The sequence below is a fragment of the Equus asinus genome, chromosome 24, assembly GCF_041296235.1.
Source record: "Equus asinus isolate D_3611 breed Donkey chromosome 24, EquAss-T2T_v2, whole genome shotgun sequence".
NCBI classification, from domain to species: domain Eukaryota; kingdom Metazoa; phylum Chordata; class Mammalia; order Perissodactyla; family Equidae; genus Equus; species Equus asinus.
Window position 1 is genome coordinate 24,839,168 of NC_091813.1, and position 23,592 is coordinate 24,862,759.

Below are 23,592 nucleotides of genomic sequence, written 5' to 3' on the forward strand. Positions count from 1 at the left end.
ATACCAAACATCTTGAGATTTTCTCAAGCATTTAGAAATGACTGTAAAAATTAGTCAAAATTGATAAATACAACTTAACTTTCTTTCAGTTCAACTTAGAAAAAAGTAGACATAGCAATAGTAAGAGACATAAAAATAAATAAAAATAGACATTGTTTTATTACATGCAAACCACCCAACCCTTCTGCCACGCTATTTCTCTTTTGGTACCCCCATAAACTATGCCTCCCTCCTTAGAATTTCCCAGGTTCCTTAGATTACAGAGTTCCATCCTGTGCTTTAGTCTCTTCTACATGCTCTTCCTGAGCCAAATCATTTGCTCAACCCAATTTCAAATAACACTCAGATCTCTACTTCTTGCCTGTCTCCTGGCCTCTCCCTCCTTGTAAAACTTCTTCAAGTGGATTCTATAAACTCAACAAGTTCAGAACTGCTCTAATTTATTCCCTTATCTCAGCAAATAAGAGCATTCATCCAGTTGTTTAAATAGAAACCTGGGTCATCTTTGATCACTTCTTCTTCTTCAGTCAATCCTATTCAGTAACCAAGTTTACCCAATTCTATCTCCTAAACACCATATAAACTGAATATAAAATGCCCTCACACTTTCCCCTGATAAGACCTCCCCACACACACCAAATGTTTTGGCTCAACTAAATGTATTAATTTGGAGAGTTACAGATGAAAGCCAAATGCCCAACTGTAATATTTAATTCATTCATTCAGCTCTATACTTAGAATTACATTATACAAAATATATTTAGAAATACTGCTTTTCTTCCATTATTATCTTTAACAATTTTTTCGAACTCTTCCAGCTTAGCTTAGTTTGGTCTGTATTAAACTTTTTATAAAAGGAATCATGCTATATATATTCTTTTGCCTTGCTTCTTTCATTTAACATCATGTTTTTAAGATTATCAACATTCTTGCAAGTAGCTATATGCTATAGGTATTAATTACTATTGGTATTCATTTTACGAATCTACACCGATTTATCTATCAATTCTACTGCTGATGACTATCTGTATTATTTCCAGTTTTGTCTATTATAAACAATGCTGCTATGAACATTCTTAAATATGAATACAGGATTCTCTAGAGCATATATCTCAGAGAGGAACTGCTGGGTCATTCAGTTTTATACCAAATTGTTTCTCCAAGTGGTGTTCCAATTTGTATTCCTACTAACAGTGTATAAGAAGTCCTTTTGAGTTTGACACATGGCTTCACTATATAAGTTATTCTTCTAAATTAATCTGAATATTCTGATTCTTTTCTTTTCAGTTTATCCTCTTATATGTGATTCTTTAAGTTAACTTACCAAGATTTACATCTGGTAGTATCTTATCAAGAAATTGTGTTTCCCCACCATTGGGAGAGAGAAAATCTGCCAAAAGTTGACTATTACTCAGTTCTGGATGCTGTAGAAGTTTCTTGAGTGAACAAAAAAAGAAAAAAGGAAAAAAACAGTTTAAAACTCTAGAAGGGTGATAAAAACTGTATTAAAATGATTTTTTTAAACCAACAAATAATTTTAAATCCTCAAAAGCTATTTCATATTCAGAATAATAACAAAACTACATTTACAGAAAGAACAGTATCGCACAGCAGATAAGACAGCACCCTCTACATCAGACATAAATAGGTTTGAATTCTGGCTCTTCCATTTGCCAGCTAGGTGTCCTTAGAAAAGTTCCTAAACTGTCTAAGAGTCAGTTTCCTGAAATGTAAAATGAAGATAGCACTATCTACTTTATAGTGCTGTTATATAAAAGCATTTAGCAGAGTACCTGATAAACAGGAAGGAAAATTAAACATTAGCTAATATTATTTCTCAGTTTCTGAACCATAAAACAAGTACTATAATATACAATTTTCTTGATAATTATAAAAAGCTGGCATAAAGGGTTTTGCAGAAAACAATGTGGAAATGTGAAGTAACTTGGAAAATCTATTGTCTGTTCTTCTTGCAACACTATTTTCTTATGAGATAAACTGACTTTTTAAAGCCAAAATTAACTGGCTTACCTAATATTCAGTTTTGTAACTATGAAACAGTTACAAAACTTTATGAGCAGAAATCTGTATAAATGAAATACCAGTGCTGCAACCTATAACTCCATATTACCAGAAACTATTTCTTCTAGAATGAGGTACTCTAGTTTTCAGAAAGAATTAGTCAATTCAAATCATGGGTTAATGGCATCAACAAAGACACAGGTTAACATTAGTATATGCTATGTTCAAATATCCTTGCAGTAGTTAATAGTTATTTCACATTTCAATTTTCACACCACCAAAAAATTATATAAAAAATACTGAGTTGAACTATTCAACAGTTCAAATACAGGAGATAAAATGTAAATGCTCCTTTATGCTATTGAATATCTTTAATTTAAAAAGTACTTATTTTTGGTTAGGAGGCATCCAAATTTAGATGAATTAACACTTAAGAAAAACTACAAAATTCCATGCCCAGATAAGAGATTTTTCTTTTAAATAAAAGTATCCAATCTTTGGTCTTATGCACTTAAGAAAGATGATCATTAATTTTAGAGAAGTCTCAAATAAGTAACTTTTAAGCTCATTGTACCAACGATGGAAATATACCAATTACATTGTTTACAGTGCACACACACTGAGAAAAATGGAATTCAATTCCATGTGGTGAGTAGTAGAGAGTCAGGAGATCCCAAGAAACTGGAAAAACATCTAAAAATTGCAAAAGAAAAAGGACTGAGGAATAAAACAGGAGGGAACATTCCAAAACTCACAAAGTGCTAAACACAAAATCAAACAAAAAACAACACAAAAATAACAAAAACTACCTAGTATTCTTAGAATGCATTTAGTCTTTTACATCAAAAGCTTTTCTTTCTTTCTTTAACTTCCCACACCAAAAGTCAGGCCTAGCTTAGCCCAACACAAGACTGTTTTTCCTCTAAGAAAATATCTGGTATTTCATTGGTTATCAATTTAGGGAAAAAACAAGTATACTCTTGACAATAATTAATTTCCACAAGAAAAAAATTATTAAATAACATAATTTTAGAAATCCACATTGACAAGTATTTGTAAAGTAAAGCATATACATTGTATATGAGAAAAAGACAAATTAGAGAATGCTATGATCAGCATTGTTTTTAAATTAAGTTGGTGCTATACCTGTAGATATTCCTGAAACTCTTCTCTCTTCGACTTTAAGAATTCATAATTTTTGGGGCCAATGATCCTTTTAGAAGGAAGCTGGGCATCAGGAAATGTGCCTGAAATTAAAACATATGAGACTTATTACTATATTCTGCTACTATTTTAAAAACCTAATTTATAAATTTACTATGGCAAATTCAGATTCACAATGCTGCCCTATAGAGATGTGACATTATCCTTTAAATAATCTCGACAAAATCAAAGAGCTTCAAGACAGAAGTCCAGACCAAAGAACCTGAGTCTAGTAATATCCAAAATAACACCACTTTTCACTGACACAGATTGATTTAGCCCTCTGTACTGGTAAAAAAAAAAAAAAAAAAAAGCCTAAAAAATTTCTCATGAGATTATTTTGGAATTGATTCGATTCTTTTAGATAAAATCTTACTAAAGAAATACTACTCTCTCCTGGGAAAAAAGGCAGCACTTTGCCAGTACTATATAAGCTTAAAAACAAAATTTAAAAATCACAGACATGCTTTTTCAGAGAGGGTTGACTTTGGAAATTTTAGCACCAAAAAGGAAAAATGCTGGGAATCCAACCAACTTTGGTTGATCCAGGATTTTCAAGTACGGAGATAAATGATCTTCTTTCAACTCGAAACTGAAAGGAAAAGTTCTCAGAGAAAGAACAAGACAAGGATGGCACTGCACCACACTGGCAGAGACAAAGAGAAAACCATTTAAAGATAATTACAAACTCAAAATTTAGGCAAAAAGTATGGAGTGAGACCCTGTATTTTTTATCTTCCTATACTCTCCTTATCATGGTCTTTGCTCTTCTGGGCAGAGTAAAGAAGGCTCCCTGCCCTTTTCAATTCAGAAACCACCTGAATTTGGATTAGGGGACACTCCACAGAGCTTTTCTAAAATAAAAAGATTCAGAATACACAAATCAAACTCACCAATCTACGTACAAAATGACTGGAAATACCTCATAACTATAGCCCTGATCTTAACTCAAGAAAATGGACAGATGAGGGAGATTGAGAGGAAGAACTATAAGGAAAAGTGCTCTCCTGTTCTGATTCAGCTACCCTCAAAAGAAATACTCAACTACAAATTTTGTTTCCATATCTAAATCAAAGAGCTAAATCAAAACATTTGCCCTGATACATCGCAAACAAATTTACCAAGACGACGACAGTAAAAGAACACAACAACTCTGAAATGCCTGGTTTAAATTTTCCGCCTCATCAAAATAAACAAAAATTTAAACTGGAAAGAGAAGCTTTTCTAAAATATAGTTAAAGAAAAGCTAGCTTCTAAATTTTAATATTATTTAAAAAGCAATAAATGTGCACTGTAAAAACTTAAAAAATATAAATAAGCAGAAATAAGATAAAAACAATACATTCCTATTATCAATAGCAGGGTACACAAGTGTCACTGTTACATTTCCTTGGTACAATTACTTTAAATCAAAAAAGTAATCTAGTTCAACAGCTTTCAAGAAGGCTAATGCTATGGGGCTGGCCCAGTGGCACAGCGGTTAAGTTCATGCATTCTGCTTTGGTGGCCCAGGGTTCTCCGGTTTGAATCCCAGGCAGAAAGAGGAAGATTGGTGGCGGATGTTAGCTCAGGGCTAATCTTCCTCAAAAAACACAAAGGCTAAGTCAGAGAAAGACGAACTCTATATGACTCCACTCATAGGTGGAAGTTAGTATATTGATAAGGAGATCTGATCGGTGGTTACCAGGGAAAAGGGGGGGTGGGGGGCGGGCACAAAGGGGGAAGTGGTGTACCCACAACATGACTAACAAAAATGTACAACTGAAATCTCACAAGGTTGTAATCTATCATAACGTTAATAAAAAAAAAAAAAAAACACAAAGGCCAATGCTGAAATGTAATTTTTTATACAAAAAGGACAACATACCGTGAAATTCTGTTAGTTTTGATTCAAGTACATAGAATTCAAGATATCTTCTATAGACAGACCAATGTTCAGGCTCATGCCCAACTATAAATTAAATGAATACACAGTGAGTAACAAATAACTTTACAAACTTCTACTAAAAGGATGCAGTATTGAAAACATTAATATACAAAACCGGAAATTATTCTAGTCTTAATAATTTATTACTTCTTGGCATCATATTATTAACATATTTTATCCCATATTTTAATTTTAAAATACTTAGATTGATAAACTTCAGCTATTTATGAAGTTCTCTCAATAACATATACATTCTTCTACAACAGAATCATAGAGCTGACAGAAACTTCAAAAATTAGGTAATTATGGTTATTTCTTAAATGTCACAAAAATGATGTATATCATACAAATTTGTAATCAATTTTGGGTCTCTCAAATACTTACCAATTGTCCTGATCTAATACAGTATAGAATAGCGCTATTCAATAGAAATTTCTGCAATTCTGAAAATGTTCTATATTATCTGCACTAATATGGTAGCTATTAGCTACATATTGTTACTGATTACTTGAAACATGGCTAGTGTTTAGTAAAGAACTGAAATTTTAATATAACTTAATTTTAATTGCCACACGTGGCTAGTGGCTACCAAAATCGACAGCACAAAGTAATGGTCTAAAGAATGAGTCAGGTAGGACTACCTATTCCAGTCCCAGTTCCCACATTACTAACCATGTGAACTTGAACAAATAACTTAAGCGCATTGTGCCTTAGTTTGCTCAGAATTAAAATAATTGTAGCTACTACACAAAATAATCCACCTAAAGCACTTTTGTACAATGCATAGCACAGAGTAAGCACCACAGAAATGTTAACTGCTATTATTAGCATCTCATTCTAGGACAGATTTAGAAATGCAATGGATTAAGTCAATTAAAACCAAAACAACTCCTGTATTCAGGAAAAAGAACCTGATATAGTCACAACCTATAAAGCAAATTCTATTTTTCTTCTTCAACATTGGTCTTAAAAGATCTATATTATATTTAGTTTTGGTTTTTAAAATCCTGAAATTGCTATTTTGCTACATATATAAAATCAGTGTAGTATTTAAATGATACACTTTCTCCCCTCATAGACTATGGCTTTCTAAGAGCATACTACATTGACAGTAAAAGTCTGCAGCACTACGGACATTCTCTCCTTAGAACACAAGTTTTAAGGTTTTCTGGTTTTAATTTTATGGCTAAATTATTAGGCCAAACTTTTTAAAATAAAGCACAAAAATTAAAGATGGTCGCCCAAAAGGCAAAAAACAAAAGTATATTCTCAAAATATTTTAAAAGTATATCATACATAAATCTTTCAAAAGAAGATAAAAGTTACTGCATGCTGACATAAATTTATTTATCTTGATAAGGATTTATATCTGAATAGTCAAAAGTTTTAAATAATTTCCTGAGAGAGAAGTACGGTGAGGGAAGAGCCAGATTTTAGGTGCGAGGCACAGGAAGGAGCTGCAAGCAGAAGCTAACTAGGAGCTTTCTTTTCAATTCTTTCCAACACTTAAAATTCCAATCGGTAGAAACAGCAGACAAAAGATGCAAACAAAACTATGTTTGAAACTGAAATCACACTATATATCGATGACAGTAGTTTATCTGTACACCTATTAGAATGCTGAGACAGAACAGCAACTAGCAAGACTGATCAGCAAGCACAGCAAAAATCAACTGGCACTGACTCAGAACTGGATAGAGCAAGACCCTGCCCGGCACTTGGCTACAGCTGGAAAATCACAGCTGGCTACTGCGAGCATTCTTCCTTCCCCCTTCCTATGCTGTATGTTCTTGAAATAGGACCAGCTCTGAGAAAAATTGGAAAACCTAATGCTTTTTGAAAAATAAATACGGGGAATTATTAGCACTGCCCTTCACACTATCACTTAGCCATCCCTCTCTTGAAACCAGTTCCTAACACTGCCACTGTTTTTCCCTCTTTCCTCACAGATAGTTTCTTCTTCATGAGCTCAACTTTATTTTTCTGCTCATCATTTCCAAAATGTGCACAATTCTGATGTGCTTTTGCTTACACCAACTGCCCACCTCTTGGACAAACCCCAGGGTGGTGACTGTTTAGCTCGCTATGGATACCATTTACCCCCGTCTTTATTACAGTCCTCACCTGAAACAACCAAGAGAAAAAAAATAGCAAAGCATGAAGAAAATTTGCAAAGTTGTGTTTGATCATATTTTTATCAATTCTAATTAGCCCACAACAATGGGAGAGGAGAAATGTCTTAATTAGTCTTAATCAAGTTGGTATAATACCTGATACAGTGCTATATGCATTAATAACAGTCAAGTATAACGGCTAATGATGATGGCAGCAAAACCACTACAAGAAGATTATATAAAGTGCCTTGCTGGTTTGTCAGGTGTCTGGCAGGCAACTACTCAATAAGTGCTGGTTGAACAAATTAATTAGTTAACTGGCAACAGAGATAACCTAGAAAATCCTAAGCTTTCATTCAATTTTCTATTCTGGACACATCTTTTGGATGCAGTCATATTCAACAGTTAGAAATGGCAAAATGTTTATCATTCCTGACAAATCCAGACTAACGGGCACCTGTTAAGAAAGGGATACATAAGGCTTCCTACCTGCTCTTCTATCATTTCTTTCAACATCAATACAAAACACAGGTATTCTCTCCTTTTTCTCCTTCCTTTCAGAGGAGGCATCTTCAAAAAAGTCTACATATGGAATGCTAATTTTCCATGCAGCAAGGTTCCGGGGAGTATTAGGTGTGCTCACCGCTTCCACTGGTGAATCATCCTCCATTACAACAATACCTTCTTCAATCTGAAAAAAAATCATCAGGGAAAATTTAATATTTCCAGGACCTTTAGACCTGTAGGATATGAGATACAATTATAAAGTAATATGTCCATATAAATTCTATAATTCGTTAATAATTTTCAAATTAGGTGATATCAAATTTTCTACCGAAAAAGTAAAGATAAAACATTAAAACTAACAAGCATGCTCCACTTTAGTGGCCCGGATTCTGTTCCCAGGCACGGACCTATACCCCTCTGTTGGCAGCCATGCTGTGCTGGCAAGCCCATAGAGTAAAAAACAGAGGAAGATTGGCACACATGTTAGCCCTGGGAGAATCTCCCTAAGCAAAAAAAAAGAAAAACTAACAAGCTACTAGCATCAACTCCAGGTCTTGTTATATCACCTATACATGAAAATTCAATAGAAACTAGCAAATAGACACTTCAGAGATTGCTAAAAAAGATATTAAAAATACACAAATATAGAAAAATATTTAACTTTGGTAATAAGTTAAAATTAATGTATTAGTTTTCATTTAGGAACGTAAAATTTTATAAATCATACAGCCATTGATGGAGACTGCACAGATAAACTGGAACTGTGCTATACCGCTGGTCACAAAATATATTGGCACAACTCTTCTGGAAGCGTTTTGGCAATATGTATTTATAAAGAGCCATAAAACAGCTTCAATCAAGTAATTCCATTTCTGGGAATTCATTCTAACGAAAGTATTTATTCCAAATAAGTTTTTTAAAACTGTGAAAAAGGCACAAGTATAAATATATTCACTGCAGCATTAAATCATACAAAACTGGAAAAAACAGACCGACCTCTATAGAATTAAGATTGTTTTTTCATCTCCTGACTTTTAAAATTTTAATAATATAAATGTTTAAAATAAAAAATATTTTTAAAAATATTACTTGAAGAACAATTATTTTTAAAAAGAAGTTTAAACATGCTCTAAAAATATACACAGAGAAAGAAGGAAAACACTGTCTCTACCTCATTAAATTGGAAGAGAACCTCTGAAGTGGCACATTAAAACACCTGGTCACCTAGACATCTCTGATTCATGTTAAAGGGGGTAAAGTATTACAGATAACACACATTCATCTTGTACATACATTTTTCAGGCAATGAGTCTAAGTCTGTAGGACATAAGAGGTTTCTGAAAAGCCTAGTCAGAGCAAACCAAGAGGGGAGAGCAATTTCCTTCCAGAATGCTGGCACCCAACCTGCACTCTCAGTTCTACTCTCTTCCCACAGCTGGTAGCCATCTTTCTTCTAAAGTGAATTCTTTTCCTTCCACACAAAGTCCCTTTGCAATGACCTCTTTTCCTGTTCTTGTCCTAAAATGGCTTTCCATAATCCCTAATAAAACTGTTAGTGATCTTAGGAGGACTTCTTAATGTTCTACTGAAAATAAGAGAGTGGGGCCAGCCTGTTTGCAAAGCGGTTAAGTGTGCACGCTCTGCTTTGGCGGCCCGGGGTTCAGAGGCTAGGATGCTGGGCATGGACTTACGCACCACTTATCAGGCCATGCTGTGGCATCATCCCATATATAAAATGGAGGAAGATGGGCACAGATGTTAGCTTAGGGCCAATCTCCCTCAGCAACAAGAGGAGGATGGGCAGCAGATATTAGCTCAGGGCTAATCTTCCTCAAAAAATAAATACATAAATAAATTTTTAAAAAATAATAAAAAAGTCCTTAAGGCCTAAAAACATGAAACTAAAAAACTATAAAATAATAGGTGTTGGTTTTTGCTTTTGGGGGACAAGGCTATCTCCTTATAAACCTGGAAGAAGAGCAGAGAGAAGCACGTATGAGGGAAACACACACTCCACTGTTTGGAATCTGAGGTACAGAGTAGCATTTTCCATGGTTATTACAACTGTATTTTTGTTAATGGATTTGGCTTCTGAAAAGAGAGGGCAAAATGGATCATTAAATGATAAGGGATTTTGTTTAACAAGCTGACTAAAAGTCAAAAAATGGGACATTCTTAAATAAAAAGAATCCACAAAATCAATCTAACAAAAGGGGGAGAACAAAATTCTTAGCAACATAAAAATATCAAGGAAAGACAAAGGACAAAGCTTTATAATTTATTATTGTTACCATTTAAATGATGTTTATATCAAAAGAATCTAATGAAAAATCTCTAAGGCAATATTTCTCTAAGAATTTTCAGGGCTTCCTTTAATGTTATTTGAAAGTAAGTAAATATTATAAACCAAAATTTAATAAAAAGGAAAACCAAGTACTTTTTCATTTTCAAACAGATGTTCCCTCTACAAAGAGGATGGGGAATAAGAGAGGCAGAGGATAAAAGGCAAGGAGACGTTCCCCTGTTTCCTGGAGAAAACTAACGTTCCTCATTATTATCTTTCCCTATATGGAGATAACTGCCAACATACTAATGGGCATATTATGCTTCAGAAGTTTATTTGTAAATCAGTTCTGAACTTGGACAGAAATGTATTTTCAGATAGACCCAATCTTACATAGTGGACTTTGGTTTCCAGGCCATCATACAAATGCCAATTTATCCATAATCCACATTCATATATAGTTATGAGAATTCATGCTATTATAATACTGTATGGTGCATACTGGTGCTTACTTTGTGCTAGGCACTGATCTAAGTGCTTCATATATATTATCTTTTTTAATCCTCACAATGCCCCTCTAAAAGCTAGATACTACTATCCCCATTTTACATGTGAGAAAATGAAATCACAATAAAATTAAGCAATTTACCCAAGGTCACATAGGAAGGAGGCACTGCCACCAAATGATCACATCAAAGTTTCTAAAAGAAGATGTCTTCCAGGTCCCACTTTTGGACCACAAACCACTTTAGCCCTGACAGTGACACTGGCAATTTCCCTTTCCCCTACTTCCCTTGCCCCTAAACTTTCCAAAGACGACAAAGAGGATTCCCCGAGGTCCCACAGCTTAGAACTAGCACAGTGCCTCTAAGTCCTGAGTGGCACCATCTCAGTTGGGGTCAAAGCCCTACCAGCCCCACCTTTTCTTTTCAGAGCATTAGAGATTAGTTTGCCCTCTTCTCCTGCTTTCGATTATTATTATCTTTGCTTCCAAGCAAGAACTTCCTTCTTCCTTGGGTCACTACAAAACAGAACAAATTCTCTCAGCTTTTTAAAAATATCCTCTTATTCCTGAAGCAAAAATATAGCTTGCATTTCAAGTAATTGGGAAGAACAAAAAATAAAAAGTACATCTTCCTCCACAAAAATTATGCTTTGAAAACTTCAAAATAACATGGGTAAATGCTTTTGTTATAATGCTAAGCGGGGAGAGAGTGGGATAGCAAACTATATATATAATATAGCCTATTCTATGGGGGTGGGAAGGGAAAGGTTTTTTGAAACAGAAAGTCACCAAAATGTTAGTAGAAGTGGTTATTAGGTGGTAGGAATATTGGTGGTATTTTAATTGCTTTTGCACTCTCCTATATTATTAAAAAATTGAGACTATAATATGCTTAAAATTAAAAAACATAAGTAAACACTATTTTGAAAAAAGACTCCCTCCTCTGGTCTACTGTTTTTCTTCTACTCGTGCTTTTCGGGACAAACAAAGGCATAAAGAAAAAAAAACGCTGTATTTGGATTATCTAAAAAGGAAAAAATAAATAAGATTTTCTTTCATTTAAATTGTTTTGAAGAAGCAGTGAATCTCCTTAACAATTCATCAATGCAGTGGAACAGAGGTCAAAAGAAGGGGTAAGGAGGAAAACTGGGTTTATTTATTCCTCTCTCCTAACTTTCCTCCTCCTTGGTCACTGCCAAGCTAACCACTACCATTCATCCCTTTTATACCCAGGTTAGCAAATTTCTTAAGGGCAAAGTCTATGTCTTAAATCACCTTTTAATCCCTAGTGTTCAGAGTCATTAAAAAGCAAAATAAGAATCCAGGGTCTCTGTTCAATAAAAATGTGTTAAATCAAAAGTACAAATGAGACAATATCTGTCTTTATGGAACTCACTAATTGGTAGGGAAGGCAATCATAAGCATATAATTTCAAATACAATATGGTAGGTGCTTGAACATATGATCTAACGGGCACAAAGGAGGGAATGTTCAATTCTATTTGGGGACTCAGGTAAGGGTTTATGAGGAACAGCTGGATTTTGAAAGACAAGTATGAATTTTCCAGGTAAATAAAGGAAAGGCATTTCAAGCAGGACAGCATGTACAAAGATACAGAGAAATAAAATAGTATGGTGGGTGTAATGTGCATATAAATCAAGTGGGGAACTTATTAACATGCATATTAGGATTCAATGGGTCTAGGATGAAGCCTGAGTGTGTATTTATAAAAAGCTCCCAGGTGGTATTGATGCTGTTGATCTGCAGACGACAGTGAGCAGCAAAAGGTCAGAACATCTATTAACAATTCCATAGGCCTGGACTATACAATTGGAAAGAGATAATATCAGAATATGAAGTAAAAACCTAACCAAAAGACGGTAAATTTTTTGACTATTAGTAGTATCTCAGCTTAACAGAAACCATTCTGGCCTTAGTAAGCAGTAACTTAGTGCTCAGGAACTTTAAAAATTAGATTAGCACCATGAAACTATAATAACTAATGAAAGAATGGAGAATATAAAGGAAGTCCGAAGTACGAAGATAAAGGAGAGGGAAAATAAGAAGTCGGCACAGAAAATTTTTTATGCCTTTGTAAGTCTAAGTTATATATACATCAAATTGAAGAATTTTTACTTACAAAGTCATCTTCACCTTCAGCTACACCATAATTAGGCAACATAGCTCCCTCCATTGTGGTGCTCTTGAACACTCCTTTAATTTTGCTACCTATTCTGCTGATTCCAAATGATTCTCCTCTTTTCTGTGTGCTTCTAAATATTAAACAAAAATGTGTCAAGTACATAGCAAATTATCACGATAGTCTACTGTAAATGATAATAAGGAAGAATACTTGTGAAAAGGGTAAACTGAACGTATAATATAACTTTTTGGAGTTCTCAGTCACAGATTAAGTCTCAACATTTCAGAGACCAAAAGTGACAGAATATTTAAAGTTTAAATTTAGAGGGATGAATAAATAGGATAATATTTATTAACATTTGAAATTTACCTATTTAACTTTAAAATATTAACTGAACTAAAATGTTTAAAAGACGAGAGCCCCCTAGTGGTACACAGTTCTTATTGCCATACCTATTTTGAAATAGGTAAAAAAATGTGGTAAAATCAACGTTCAAAACAAAATATCCATTTAGAATTGCCCTGCTAAAATAACACAGTGTAACAGAAAAACATATAAAACTATGACCTTCTCAGTACTTCATTTTTAGATGCAATTTTTAAAAATTCTGTCCTTTACGACATTTTTAACAAAATTCAACTTTATAATCATATAAATACTCAAAAGAGGAATGAAGTATAAAATACATCTTACTTAACTGCAAAGTAATAAAAAGAAAATATAAAATGCCAAAGGGAAGGGCTAGCAATGAGCATAGGGATAAAAGCAAATGCAGCCTAAGGAGCAGCCTGCTCTGCCATATACAAGAAATGCTGGTTTTGTAATTTTTTTCAAAAGTAAATTTCTAAAAGCAGAAATAGCTGGAAAGCAAGAAAAACAACAACAAAAGCCAAGAAGCAGCAAAAATTTCTTCCATTATAGCTACTGCCCCATGTTTCAAATAAAAACATAACTTTTATCCAAGTTAAAACTCATGCTCACTATGTAATACTGCCTTTACAACAGATATTCAAATAAAAATGACTATTTTAAAATCCAAGACAGTCTGTTCTGAATGCTTAACTTAATGCATAGTTATTATTCCTACAAGCAAATTCATTTACTGAAATAATGCAACAATTAGAGAAATAAAAGTAAACTGACCAAGTTTCAAATACACCAAGTATATTAGTGACGTGCATTTTATACATGTCGAAGGAGCAAATCAAACTTATTTTAAAACTGGAAAAATCCTAATAATAAGTAGTAAGTAGTAAAAAGGGTACTTAAACTAGAAGATTATTTTATTTAAATAAGCATGCAATGAGCGTTTTTAAAAATCCATGGGGCTGGCCCAGTGGCATAGAGGTTAAGTTTGCACGCTCCACTTCTGCAGCCCGGGGTTCACAGGTTCAGATTCCAGGCGCAGACCTACACACCGCTCATCAAGCCATGTTGTGGCAGTGTCCCACCCACAAAATAGAGGAAGACTGGCACAGGCATTAGCTCAGGGACAATCTTCCTCAAGCAAAAAGAGGAACATTGGGAACAGACATCAACTCAGGACACATCTTTCTCACCAAAAAAAAAATCCAGAATTGTAAACACAATTCTCTCTGACAGAAGAAATGTTTCCAAAAACAAATATGAAAGTGTTGACAAAATATTATTATAATTTCTAGAATCTAGACAGATTATAAAACAATTGAACTTTTTGAAATACGACATTTTAAAACAATATTTCACTTGGGATTATACTCAGAAATACAGAAACATTGTACTTCTTACTTTAAAGAAAGTTCTTTATACACAAATAATTCCAAAAGTAATTTAGCAAAATCAGTAACGACAAAAGAATGAATCAATAGTCCTTGAAAAGCTAGATACTGGCTTTTTATTTTTATACTGAAATTTTTTTTATGACAACATACACCATGCTATTTCAAAAGAAGATACCTAGAAGAGGTTAATTTTAAAGGGATATCCCAAATAGGTGATATAAAGGCAGTAATAGCACAGTGTTTTACTTTTTTCCTTTTTAGTTGTAGTTAGGTTGTTTTGGGTGTACTTTTTTGACATAAACAGATAATTTATATAGAAAAGAATCACCTGCTGTCTCAAGACTTACCGAAAATCATCCAAACTTAGGCTACCTCTGCAATAACAGATATGTGAAATTATATAAGGAAAGGAGAGAGAGAAAGCCCAGATATTAAACAAATTTCACTTTAGAACACAAAGAAAAATTTAAAAGTTTTAAAGTTACACAGGCAGATAGCATTCATCTTTTTAAAGGGAAGGAATTCTTACGAATAACACAACAGAGGAAAGAGAAACAAAGCACAACGGATAACCATTTTTTGGGGTTTTAGAGTATGAATTCCAGATCATTGAAAAAAGTTCTTAAAAACTCAGTATGTCAGGAAATAATTCTGTATTTTTTGCCCTCGTTTAGGCATCCCATTTTTTTGATTCAGTGGAAAGTATGCAGAGACTAAGCCACCAAAAACTTGGCACAGGAAACAAACTCGTATTTTCCAACATGGAATTCATGTCCATATTAGACATAATTATGCATGCTTCACACATTTTTAGCTTGAGTATTTCAAAAAGTAACTTTTAAGCTAAGAAAGTCAGGTCAATATAAAGAAAAACACACTTTAAAAGACCATAATCAGTACCCAGAATAAAAAGAACCCATATTTTTTAGTTTAAAGCCAGCAAAATTAGTGCCTTAATATGTTGAAGACAACTAGGCATTCTCAAAGTGGCAAAGAAAGCTTTCCATCTCTGAAGCAATGACTCTGACTTCGATTTAGCTATGCAGCAGGCTTATAAAATCAAAGAACTGCTTACCCTTAAATGGTCCTATACAGGAGTTTCATGAAGCTTAATTTCCTAGTATAAGACTCCAAACATCCTAAGTCTATAAACAGGGATAAATACCACCTGTTTCTCAAGTGATGCTGGGAAATTCCATAAAAGTCTTGAAAAAGTATCCAAATGAAACAAAAGGTGCATGGATTGGGTAAAGAATGCTATTTTAAATAACATGGATGGGATTTTTGTTAAATAAAGTCAATGTTTCATGGTTGTGAAATATAAATTTGTAGGAAAAAGGAATATCTTTACAAAGAATCATATTTTCCATCTTTCAGAAAAGTTATTACATGTATACCACTTATACCGAGGCATTTTGTAGAAGTAATACTTAACATTCAAAGAAATTCAAATCTGTTGCTACAACCCTCAGTTACACCAAAAAATGCAATATATTCTCCCCATGGCTAAGGCTTTCAGATTTTTCCTTGTACTATCCACCCAAACAACAATTTCGTTTTCTGACCTATCTTCCTCTCTCTCTGTACATCTCCAATTTACTTATATATTTATTAGAACCTTGCTCAGACAAACAGGAAGGTGTGGAGAGCAACGTGAACATCTATTCTATAGAAGTAAAAATTTGGCATCTGTGTCAATTTTGTACTTATAACAATGTAAGAACAAATCAAGATATTACTTATCCAGTTTATAAATGAATAAAGCTTCTCTTTTCTGTTACTTTTCTTTTGGTCATTCAGAGAGCCAGAAGGGAAAGGGAGAAAAACATCTCCACTTTTGTAACCAGTAAGTACTAATAAAAAGTACTTTCTGGGAAAAAAAAATTACTGTCTAAAATTGAGTTATCTGTCAATATCATTTATGCATGCAGTTCATAGTCTCCAATAAAACACTAATATGTATTAATTATGAGATTAACAAGACAATGCTATATATCTTATTAAATTTTTCTAAATGAATTTCAGGCATGTTCAGGTTACTATAGGTAGTACAGTTCTACAATTCCTGAGTAAAATGTCTTGTCTACTTATGTAGCAATGGAGCGATATATTCACAGAAAAATAGCCTAATAAAGACAGTGGTGCTATCACAGAACGATTAGCATCAACAAGTACAAAAACAAAACATACATGTGATTGAATATATTTACCTGTTGAATTTTGAATTGCGTGTTGGTGACTCTGCACCTCTTAAAAGTTGTCTGAAATACTTCAAAAATAATTATGATTTTTTAAATTAATATTTGATACTGAAACATTCCACTTTACCTTACTATTTTCCAATTTAAAGAAAATGTTATTTAAGTCAAGTGAATACAACCACAGTCAAACAGAGTAAGGATTAAAATATTGCAAATGGAGATATTCAGGCCAATTGATTTCCACAGGTCGGTAAATAACGTATATACAAGAAAAATGGGGTTTCTGCATTACCCCAGTACTACAAAGCCACGCAGGCATATGGAAAATCAGGTAGACCAATTTGGTCACAATCTACCTAGTCACATATACACAAACATAGTTGTGGTATTGAGAATTGTTTTTATAATCAACTTCTAATCTCCATTAAGATATATAGTAGAAAGGAATATTCATTTTCTTAATTATGTTTTATTTTTCTGTTTATTTCGTTATTTGACTCACTCATCTATCAAAACTACCACTAAATTTTGAAGAAAAATCATCAAACAAGATTAATATTTTGACTTACCTCATCACTGTGGCAGAACATAGGAGTAAACACATTCTCCAAGAGAGAAAGTACATGCTCGTATGCTTCAAAGAGACATCTCATAGTTTGAAGTTTCACAACATCCATGTATGGGCCTTCAGCAACTATTAAAAAAATTATATTATAGAAATTATTTATGAATATCATACATTATATATTACTTTAAAATTCATGACCATGAAAGAGCATACAAACAGTCCTTAAACTATGTTTTACATAAAAATCCACTATAAGGTGTAGAAATCACACTAGAAATAGGAAATTAAAAACACCAAGGTCCAGTTCTGGCAAGTATTAGTGATGTGAATTGTGAATAAGTTTCTTCATCAAACCTTTCATCTTGTTAGGAAAACAGGATAATGACTGCCTGTGTATCTCACACAGCTGTTGCAATGATAAATAGAAAATACATGAGAAAATTCTGAAAACTGTAAAAAGGCTACAGAATTCATTCTCCTCATCATCTTTGACTTACTTTTTTGAATCTCCTCTACAATAAAAGGATCAAATCGAATTTTGTCAATACTTTCATCCAAACAATATGTTTTATAAATCTTCTGTAACTCCTCATGAAGAGATAACATTTCATCATTTGATAACTCTGGTCGCAAAATTCTATCATTGAATTCCTCTAGCAAATAAAGAAAGAGTAAGAAAAAAATGAATTATTTTAATATAAAACTATTCATGAAAACTTCATGCTCCCAGTTTAATTAGCAGTCAATATTAAAAGTAGCAATTATAAACAATCTATTCCTCATTGTAAGTTTTTTAAAAAGATTTAATTGGGAGTAAAATAACTACTCAGATGAAAGAGAAATTCAGTAAATCAAACATTTTATATACCAATATTAAATATGTAAACACTTGCATAAAAATACAAATTTTCTAAAGTTGAGAATAGTAAACACACTTCTAAAATTTTTTTTAAAGAACATATTGGGTTAATTTCTTATACCAAGGGGCTTTAATATTTTAACATCTGATTCACTAAATAACAGTGAAAACTAAGGCTTTTTGAGTTCTAGTCAATGTTTTTAAACAATATTTCCTTCCATCATGGAGCTACAGACCAGTGATGGAGCTGAAAGTCTGAATAAATAAATCTTTTCTTCTAAAATGACAGATGACAGCATTAGGATAGACAAAATATTGACTGCTTTTTTTTATTACGAGAGGTGTTAATACAGAGTTTACCCCTTAATTCTTAATTATCCAGATATTTCAGAGAGGAAAGGAAGGATTTAAAAAAAAAGAAAACTTGAACAGAACACATAAGATCTTTGGGATGATACCAAATTTATATATTGTCATCTCAAAAGGAAAGGAGAGAGAAAATGAGACAGAATACTTGAAGAGTTAACAGCCAAGAATTTTCAAAAATGATAAAGACAACAACCCACATATCCAAGACTCTTAGTAAAATCCAAGCAGAATAAATAAAAAGAAAATTACACATCATAGTCAAATTGCTGAACACTAAAAGTGAAGAGAAAATTGTACAACTAGTCAGGGAGAAAAGGAACATGTTATATACAGGCGAAGAAATATAACAATGGAAGCCAATTTTTCATTAGCAACAACAGCATTGTCCAAAAGACAATGGAAGAATGACTTTGAAATGCTGAAAGAAAAAACTATCAAACTAAAATTCTCCATTCAGTGAAAATATTCTTCAAAAATGAAGACAAAATAAACATCTTTTCAAAGACAAAAGCTAAGAGAATTTACCTCCAGCAGCTTGGTACTACAAGAAATGTGAAGATAATTTCTTTCAGCAGAAAGGAAATGACAACAGAAACTTGGTTCTGCAGAAAGGAATAAAGAGCACCAGAAAGGTAAATATGCCAGTAACTATAAGGACCAAAATTTGTGTGTGTGTGTGTGTGTGTGTGTGTGCGCGCGTGCATATGTGTAAGGCTGTTGACTATTTAAAGAAGAAATAACAATGTACTGTGAGGTTTATAGCCTACAAAGAATTAAAATATATGATAAGTACAACAGGCAGGAAGGGAGCAATCTGAGGTAAATACTGTTCCTGAAGCAGTAAAATATTTTTAAATGAAGATTGTAATAAAAGAAAGACGTTTGGTACAATCTCTGAGCAACCACCTTAAAAAAAGGAAGAAAACAGAAAACACATAAATAAAGAGTCAATAGAGGAGATAAAATGGAATACTAAAAACCATTCAAGCAGCCCAAACAAAGGCAAGAAAGGAGGAAAAGAACAACAAAGAATACATGGAACAAACACAAACACACACCAAAACCTAACAATAAACACACAATAATTACATTAAGTGTAAATATGCTACACCCCCCAATTAGAAAACAAAGATCATCAAACTAGGTTTTTCTTAAAAAGCAAGATTCAACCATATGCTGTGTACAAGAAATACATTAATCATACAGAAAAAGATATATAATGCAAACCCACGTGTAAAGAAAGATGGTGTAGCTATATTAATATCAAACAAAGTAGACTTCAAGACAGAGAATTATCAGAGATAAAGAAGAGCATTTACAATCACAAAAGGATAAATTCATTAAGAAAGCATAGCAACCTTAAATGGGCCTGTACCTGATAATAAAGTTCAAAATACCTGGAAACACCAAAAACAAAGACAATCTTGTCACTTTCACCACAAACTCACAACACAAGTTGGAACGAGATATGAGAAAAAAAACTTGGGAGGGGAAGAGGAAACGGACTGAATCAGTTTAGACTAAGGAATTAAGAGGCCATCAGAAAATGGACTATCTTATACACGAGTTTCTGAATACAAACTTCAGGGTAGCCACTAAACTAAAAAGCAGAACAGAAACACAAAAAATAAATTAGGGAAAAACAAAGAGACACATCAAAAAAAGCTACATAATTCAATGGGTAGACCAAAACACACAGGACGAGAAACAAAGGAAACGCAGGAAAACTGGAAAATAAGTCATATAATGACATCATTTAGCCCTCATGTATCAGGATTCACCCTAAACGTAAATGGATTGAATTCCCCAATAAAAAGACACAGAGTGGCAAGACGGATTAAAGAACAGGATCCAACAATTTTCTGCCTCCAGGAAACACACCTCAGCTCCAATGCAAACACAGACTCAGAGTGAAGGGCTGGAATACGATATTCCAAGCTAATGGCAAACAAAAGAAAGCAGGTGTTGCAATACTTCTATCAGACAAAGTAGACTTGAAGATAAGACAGGTGAAGAGACAAAGAGGGGCAGCATATGATGATCAAAGGGACACTCCACCAAGAAGAAATAATGCTCATAAATATGTACGCACCTAACACAGGAGCACCAAAGTTCATAAAGCAACTATTAAAAAACCTAAAAGAAGATACTAAAAATAACACAATAATAGTAGGGGACCTCAACACCCCACTCACATCAATGGATAGATCATCCAGACAGAAAATCAACAAGGAAACAGTGGAATTAAAGGAAAAGCTAAATCAGTTGGACTTAATAGACATATATAGAACATTCCATCCAAAAACTGCAGGATACACATTCTTCTCAAGTGGGCACAGAACATTCTCAAGGATAGACCACATGTTGGGAAACAAGGCAAGTCTATAAATTTAAAAAAACTAAAATAATAACCAAGCATCTTTTCCAATCATAATGGTATAAAACTAGAAATTAATTACAAGAAAATAGCTGAGAAAAGGACAAGGATGTGGAGACTAAACAATATGCTACTGAACAAGCAATGGGTCATTGAAGAAATTAAAGGAGAAATCAAAAAATACCTGGATATAAATGAAAATGATAACATATCATACCAACTCATATTCGATGCAGCAAAAGCTGTATTAAGAGAGAAATTCATCGCAATATAGGCACATTTTAACAAACACGAAAAATCCCAAATAAGCAATCTTAAATTACACCTAACTGAATTAGAAAAGAACTAACAAAGCCCAAAGTCAGCAGAAGGAGAGAAATAATGAAAATCAGAGCCGAAATAAATGCTATTGAAACAAAAAAAGGCAGTAGAAAGGATCAATGAAACAAAGAGCTGGTTCTTTGAGAAGACAAATAAAACTGACAAACCCCTAGCCAGACTTACAAAGAAAAAAAGAGAGAAAGTTCAAATAAACAAAATCAGAAATGAAAGAGGAGAAATAACAACAGATTCCACAGAAATACAACGGATTATAAGAGAATACTATGAAAAACTATATGGCAACAAAATGGATAACCTAGAGGAAATGGATACATTCTTAGACTCTTACAACCTCCCAAAGCTGAGTCAAGAAGAAAGAGACAATCTGAATAGACCAATCACATGGAAAGAGATTGAAACAGTAATCAAAAGCATCCCAAAGAATAAAACCTCAGGACCAGATGGCTTTCCTGGGGAATTCTACCAAACTTTCAGAAAGGATTTAATACCTATCCTTCTCAAGCTATTCCAAAAAATTAGGGAAGATGGAACACTTCCTAACACATTCTGTGTGGCCAATATCACTCTGATACCAAAGCCTGACAAGGACAGCACAATAAAGGAGAATAACAGGCCAATATTGCTGATGAACATAGGTGCAAAAATCCTCAACAAAATTTTGGCAACTCGAATTCAGCAATATATCAAACATCATGATCAAGTGGGATTTACACCAGGGACACAGGGATGGTCCAACATCCAAAAATCAATCAACGTGATACACCACATCAACAAATTGAGGAATATAAACCACATGATCCTCTCAATAGATGCAGAGAAAGCATTTGACAAGATACAACAGCCATTTATGATAAAAACTCTGAACAAATGGGGATAAAAAGAAATTACCTCAACATAATAAAGGCCATATATGACAAACCCACAGCCAGCATCATACTCAGTGTGCAAAAACTGAGCACCATCCCCCTGAGAACAGGAACAAGACAAGGATGCCCACTATCACCACTCTTATTCAACATAGTACTGGAGGTTTGGGACAGAGCAATTAGGCAAGAGAAAGGAATAAAAGGAATACAAAGAGGGAGTGAAGAACTGAAACTCTCGCTGTTTGCTGATGACATGATCTTATACATAGAAAATCCAAAAAAAATCCATCAGAAAACTAGTAGAAATAATTAACAATTACAGTAAAGTTGCAAGGTACAGAATCAACTTACAAAAATTAGTTGCTTTACTATACTCCAATAACGAACTTACAGAAAGAGAACTCAAGAATATAATTCCATTTGGAGTCACAACCAAAAGAATAAAGTACCTAGGAATTAATTGAACCAAGGAGGTGAAGGACTTATACAATGAAAACTATAAGATATTTCTGAGAGAAATTGATAATGACATAAAGAGATGGAAAGAGATTCCTTGCTCACGGATTGGAAGAATAAACATAGTTAAAATGTCCATACTACCCAAAGCAATCTACAGATTCAATACAATCCCAATCAGAATCCCAAAGACATTCTTCATGGAAATAGAACAAAGAATCCTAAAATTCCTATGGGGCAATCAAAGACCCTGAACTGCTATGGCAATCCTAAGAAAAAAAGAACAAAGCTGGAGGTATCACAATCCCTGACTTCAAAATGTACTACAAAGACATAGTGATCAAAACGACATGGTACTGGTACAAAAACAGGCACAGAGATCAATGGAACAGAACTGAAAGCCCAGAAATAAAACTGCACACTATGGACAGGTAATTTTTGACAAAGGTGCCAAGAACATACAATGGAGAAAAGATAGTCTCTTCAATAAATGGTGTTGGGAAAACTCGACAGCCAAAGGCAAAAGAATGAAGGTAGACCACTCTCTCATATCATACACAAAAATAAAGTCAAAATGGATCCAAGACTTGAAGACACATCCTGAAACTATAAAACTCCTGGAAGATAATATCGGTAGTACAGTCTTTGACACTGAACTAAAAAGGATCTTTTCAAATACCATGTCCTCTCAGACAAGGGAAACAAAAGAAAAAATAAACAAGTGGGAATTCATTAGACTAAAGAGCGTCTGCAAGGCAAAAGAAACTAGAATCAAAACAAAGAGATAACTCACCAACTGGGAGAAAATATTTGCAAATCATATATCTGACAAGGGGTTAATTTCCATAATATTTAAGGAACTCACACAACTGAACAACAAATAAACAAATAACTTGATCAAAAAATGGGCAGAGGAGAGGAACATTTTTCCAAAGAAGATATACAGATGGCCAATAAACACATGCACAGATGTTCAACATCACTAATCATTAGGGAAATGCAAATCAAAACTACACTAAGACATCACCTTATGCCTGTTGAAATGGCTATAATCAGTAAGACGAAAAATAAACGTTGGAGAGGGTGTGG

General features: G+C 33.6%; 1 protein-coding gene across 7 annotated transcripts in view; it reads right to left on the minus strand.

The window, feature by feature from the left end:
- The window catches only part of SNX14 (sorting nexin 14), a 72,653-nt gene that overhangs the window by 8,523 nt on the left and 40,538 nt on the right, over window positions 1-23,592 (minus strand). For 4 of the 7 annotated variants that reach the window (XM_070496192.1, XM_070496194.1, XM_070496197.1 and 1 more), the window contains 9 exons: window positions 17,732-17,887; window positions 17,236-17,360; window positions 16,676-16,734; window positions 14,813-14,839; window positions 12,703-12,835; window positions 7,756-7,957; window positions 5,093-5,176; window positions 3,169-3,269; window positions 1,325-1,436 (listed from right to left, as the gene is read on the minus strand). In XM_070496192.1, coding sequence (XP_070352293.1) covers window positions 1,325-1,436; window positions 3,169-3,269; window positions 5,093-5,176; window positions 7,756-7,957; window positions 12,703-12,835; window positions 14,813-14,839; window positions 16,676-16,734; window positions 17,236-17,360; window positions 17,732-17,887 — 999 coding nt within the window. The remainder of the gene's footprint in view (window positions 1-1,324; window positions 1,437-3,168; window positions 3,270-5,092; window positions 5,177-7,755; window positions 7,958-12,702; window positions 12,836-14,812; window positions 14,840-16,675; window positions 16,735-17,235; window positions 17,361-17,731; window positions 17,888-23,592) is intronic. The other 3 variants (XM_070496196.1, XM_070496195.1, XM_070496199.1) reach the window with 1 other exon arrangement.